Here is a 4,795-nt window from a genome sequence, read left to right as displayed (position 1 = left end):
TTATTTTTAATAGATTTTAAAAACAGAAAAACAAGTAGGGTACTTTGTTGCTGTTTCAACTAACCTGTTGACGTCCTGTGAGTCCATATCGACCAATAATTTTTCGCATCTCTTCCCTTTCTTTTATTTCAGGGAAGGATTTCATCATGTATTCCAATGGAGAAAGATCCAAATCTAATAATTCATGTAAATGCTGATGGTAACGAGCAATACGCAAGTGAGAATTTTTGCGGATCATTCCTTCAGTGGGTATCAGCTGCAATCAAAATATCAATTTGAAAAAGTTAGTATTTTTCATAAGAATGTTTTTTTAACTGAATTGTTATTTTGGATCAACTTACATCTCCATACAGAAGTTTCAACAATGTACTCTTTCCAGCACCATTTGGACCAACAAGAGCTAGCCGGGTATCCAAGTCAATCCCAAATTCAAGGTTCTTGTAGATGAAATTTGATGTGTCAGTATACCTGAAGCTAACATTCTGAACCATGATAACTGGAGGTGGAATTGTACCACAAGATGGGAAATAAAAGTTGAGAACTTTGTCAGAAGTTACTTTCTCAGTAAGGCCAGAAGCAACCATCTTAGCAAGTGTCTTCTCTTTACTCTGAGCCTGTCTAGCCAGTTTAGCACTACCATGACCAAAACGAGCAATGTAGTTCTAGAAACAAAAAATAGCAAGAAAAAAAGTTAAAATAAGCACTAACTAATCCAAAACTCTGTGGAGTAAAAGTACTTATAAAGTATGTACTGCACCAATGATGTAAAAAAAACAACAAATAGACCCAGTCATACCTTCATATGGGCAATCTGATCTTGCTCCCAGTTATACTGCTTCATCTGATTCTCCAAAAGCTCCATGCGGGTTCGTACAAATGCCTCATAATTACCCTTGAAGGAAAAATATCACTTGATAAGGCTTTCAAAGGAATAATACCAAAATCTCAAATATACAGGAATTATGAGGGGGGAACTTACAGTGTAATATTTCAGTTTCCTTTTATCTAGGTGCATAATGTTTGTGCATATACCATTCAGAAAATCTTGGGAGTGTGAGATAATAACCAGAATCCGCTTGTACCTAAAGGAAATAAAATGAAAATAAGTTTGCTGGAAATGACCAAGTGATGTAAGGCAAAATAGCTACTCACGTTTTTAGTTCTTCCTCCAACCACACACAAGCATCCAAATCCAAATGATTGGTTGGCTCATCCAGCAATAGTAAATGAGGCTTAACATACAGAGCTCTGGCCAATGCAATACGCATGCGCCATCCACCTAAAATACACACCAATAACTATGAAGTAATACTACAAAATTTTCTACTTTCTTATTCCTCTAGATCGGTAAAAAATGTTAATGTTTAAGATTTTACGAACATGAATATGAATTTCGCAAGCAAAGAGGTTTAATTATAAAAATGCATCTGTTCAACAAAAGAAATGGAAAGTACTAACCAGAGAAATCTTTTGTCTTCTTATTTTGCATCTCATTTGTAAAACCAAGACCATGAAGAATGTGTGCTGCTCTAGCTTGTGCTGTGTCAGCACTCATGTCATCGAGACGTTCATAAATATCCATCAGCTGTTCTTGAGACTCTGCAAAATGGCAAGGATATGGAGAATTCTCAATCATAATGAATAAATTCAGTTTAAAAGTCAAAGAAAGAAAGAACAAGAGAGATAGAAAACAAAAAGAAATACCGTCATCCTCATTAGCAACAAGTTGTTCAGCCATCTTCTCAAGACGTACTCGTTCTTCATCTACTTCCATCACACACTGTAAAGCTGTTTTATCAGAAGCAGGCATCTCCCGAGAAAGGTGGAAAATATCTATATGCTCAGGAATAGGAACTTCTCGATTTCCCAGGACAGCAAGTAGAGTGGATTTTCCTAAATGAAGAGGTCATGTGGTAAGTACGCAGAAAAACTAAACTACTAACATATCTTACAAGTTTCACAAATCTTACCACTGCCATTAAGACCTAAAAGTCCATAGCGACGTCCACATGACAACTCCAAAAGTGTATCATGAATAAGCTCACAGCCATGGAAAGTGATTGAAAAATTATCTATCTTAACATCCCTACTCCGAGGATGTACAGCCAAGCCTCCAGTGCAAGATCTTGCCTCAGCATTCAAACGGGCGTCAGCTTCCAGTTTAGCACACAGTACCTCTGCAATTTAAGTATTTTGAATTTATATAATGCAAATAATAAGAAAAACCATGAATGCTTGACAGCAAGCAGCCTGAAATACAACCTTCAACACTCATCTCCTGTGGTGCCTTTTCAGTTCCATTTGAACCATTTTGCTTGGTAACTCCATTTTCCTCAGGTTTGGAGTCACCTGCTTTTTTGGTGGCTCCTTGACGTACTTTAGCCTGATCCTTTTTCTTTTGTTGTTGTTTCTTTTTGGCGTCTGAAGGCATGATTTATGTCTGAAAGAAAAAATAAAAAAAATTGAAAAACTAATAGGACCTAACAAGTTTCAGAGTCTTTCAGATGACATAAGATTAAAAAATTAGTTAAGATCCAGAACATAGTATTTACGTTACATAATAAAACATATAAATTAATACCATTGTAGTTCTCATAAATACTAATGTATTAGACAGTTCACATAAAAGGTGGATAAATTCTTTTGAGTGTGAGGGGGTCTAGCCTAGGTCTATCACAGACAGGGCTCCAAAACTAAATTTGCAGGAAAATTGTGAAAGAAATGTACCTCATGCCTCATTAAATCTACTTAAATAGAGCCCTTAGGATCAAAATGTAATAGTTTCACTACAAAAGCCCTGATACTGATTAGTGTTTTAAAAAAATATTTTAAAACCAGAAAACATAAAATATTTAAAGGAAATCATTTTACAGCACAAAGCAGACGTCATCGCGGATTTCCTTGACGGGTACAGCATCGGGTAGCCAGTCAACCCTGCACTGTACCAAACACCTGGCCGGACTCGTTTCACTCGACTGGCACTCATCGTCTCAACGCTGCCATGAAACAGGGAGAGGAAGTGCAAACGAAAGACTTAACCTCAAAGGAATAAATGGGCCGGTGGTAATACGCTTGAGTTGATTCCCAAATCAAAATATGATAGTGAGGAAATGCTAACATACAACAAAAGGCAGTAAACTTTCCAGGTCGAAAGCAATTTTTTTATCCCAACGATTGTGTCTTGCATTCATGCCCGATCGAGCATGCTACCTTCTGTCCGCAGCCCAGCACTGACCATTCATGGGAAACATCATAAGTGTACTTAGAACGCTTGCAAACATAGTGTACGTGGTGTACCAAGTTGTCAATACTCACATCAACTTATAACTAGATCAGAAACGAACCAATTTTAACTTGTCAAACTTATTTCGAAGCCGTCAAAATTGCCTTGTGAAAGTCGGACGTACAGGGAGGGGGGAAAGGAGCGAAAGGAACGCGAGGAAGAGGGGGGTTTTCGCACCCAAATCGGATCAAGACGAATTTGAATTTTATCCAAGGCTCCGCCACAGTGTCACGTGGCAAACGTGGCAAATTGACCCCGCGTTATTTAAAAGCCGCAGCTTCTCAGAGGCTGCTAGATCGTAACTTAAGCAGTATACACCTCCTTAAAAATCTTTCAAATACTGACATTCTAGGAGTTCATAATAGTATACATCTTTCATGATTTATGAAAGATTCCGTGATATTTTGGTATTTTCCTGATCATCACATTTCAACTGACATACAAAACGAAACCTGCTTCACAGTGGCGTAGGCGAATTCCGGTATGAAAAACTTCAAGTGAGCAGAAGGCACCGCGGATATCGCTGTGAAGTTTTGTTTGAAGTTTATTGAAGAAATACGAAAGCACAATGTTTTGGACTTCTGTCTTGTCATTTAAATTCAATCCGAATAGAATTTACAATCCAGGTCCAACTAAGTTTTGGAGAAGAAGAAAAGTTTTTCGTTTGAGTGCTGTAAGTCCGCCATGAACTTTTCAGGTTATATTATGTTCAAACAAACTCTTTCCAAAAAACAAAATGAACATTTTGCAGTGCTGTATGATTGTGTTTCTTTTCCTTAATAATTTCATAGCAGCTGCATTTTTTTTTCTCTCCTCTATAATTTCAGGCATTCTTTGGGCGCAGAAGGAATTGCTGGCGCCTCGCTATCCAGGGTGTTAATAAGAGTATGCTGCATGCAGCGTGTGGACGCAAGCAGAGGAGTCGTGATTTAATGAAGGTAAAATGAATCAATAATAATTATTGCTCCCCTGAGTTCATTTTTTCCATTATATTAATGTGTCTCTATGTCCTGTGTCCAGCTTCATGCTCAACGTGTTTTTAGTGGAGCGGAAGAAATTGGAATGCACATGGCAGTTTATAGAAAAGGCCTTGAATGCTCTAAGGTTTGTCTTAGCAATCGCAGTCTTTCTGACTTAGCAATATGGGAACCACGAACATTCAAAGTAAGATTCAGGTCTTGTCTTCTTACCTCATGCCATTTTGTGCATTTGAATAACCTTTTTTATGTTTTTATTGCGCAGGCCCTTGGGCATTTTGCATGGAATAATTATGCTGCTCAAGGCTTTGGTGACATTCGAAAGCTGGGAAATCCACCTGAAGGTGTTTTCCTTCGTGGATTACAAAACCCCAAGAAAATGTAATTTTTTTCGTGTTACTTGTTTATAACGTTAGTTAAGTTTGTCTAGCTTGTCCTATGCCCATTTTGTAAATATTGCTTAATAAACTGAGAAGTATCAAATCAACTTTCCTTTTCACTCTAAAGTTACTGAACCTTAAGCTGCAAGGCGCCC

General features: G+C 37.7%; 2 protein-coding genes across 2 annotated transcripts in view; one reads left to right on the top strand and one right to left on the bottom strand.

The window, feature by feature from the left end:
* Positions 1–3,475, bottom strand: part of LOC113204958 (ATP-binding cassette sub-family F member 2) — a gene marked incomplete in the record, with an annotated part of 19,690 nt that extends 16,215 nt beyond the window's left edge. Inside the window, 10 exon segments of the mRNA XM_052270890.1 lie at positions 65–256; positions 342–662; positions 797–892; positions 980–1,082; positions 1,153–1,279; positions 1,459–1,599; positions 1,705–1,893; positions 1,971–2,177; positions 2,263–2,440; positions 3,316–3,475. Of these exon segments, the coding sequence (XP_052126850.1) occupies positions 65–256; positions 342–662; positions 797–892; positions 980–1,082; positions 1,153–1,279; positions 1,459–1,599; positions 1,705–1,893; positions 1,971–2,177; positions 2,263–2,431 (1,545 nt within the window).
* Positions 3,476–3,750: 275 nt separating this feature from the next.
* LOC113216918 (50S ribosomal protein L20) lies at positions 3,751–4,747 on the top strand. Its single transcript, XM_026436754.2, has 4 exons — positions 3,751–3,956; positions 4,111–4,221; positions 4,304–4,447; positions 4,526–4,747. Exons 1-4 carry the CDS (start codon positions 3,852–3,854, stop codon positions 4,643–4,645), a joined length of 480 nt encoding a protein of 159 aa, XP_026292539.1. The 5' UTR covers positions 3,751–3,851; the 3' UTR covers positions 4,646–4,747.
* The last annotated feature ends 48 nt before the right edge of the window (positions 4,748–4,795 follow it).

This window comes from Frankliniella occidentalis, unplaced genomic scaffold (genome assembly GCF_000697945.3).
Source record: "Frankliniella occidentalis isolate FOCC.00 unplaced genomic scaffold, Focc_3.1 Scaffold142, whole genome shotgun sequence".
Classification (NCBI taxonomy): Eukaryota; Metazoa; Arthropoda; class Insecta; order Thysanoptera; family Thripidae; genus Frankliniella; species Frankliniella occidentalis.
The sequence above is the reverse complement of the archived record's forward strand: the minus strand, read 5'-3'. Positions and strand labels throughout refer to the sequence as shown.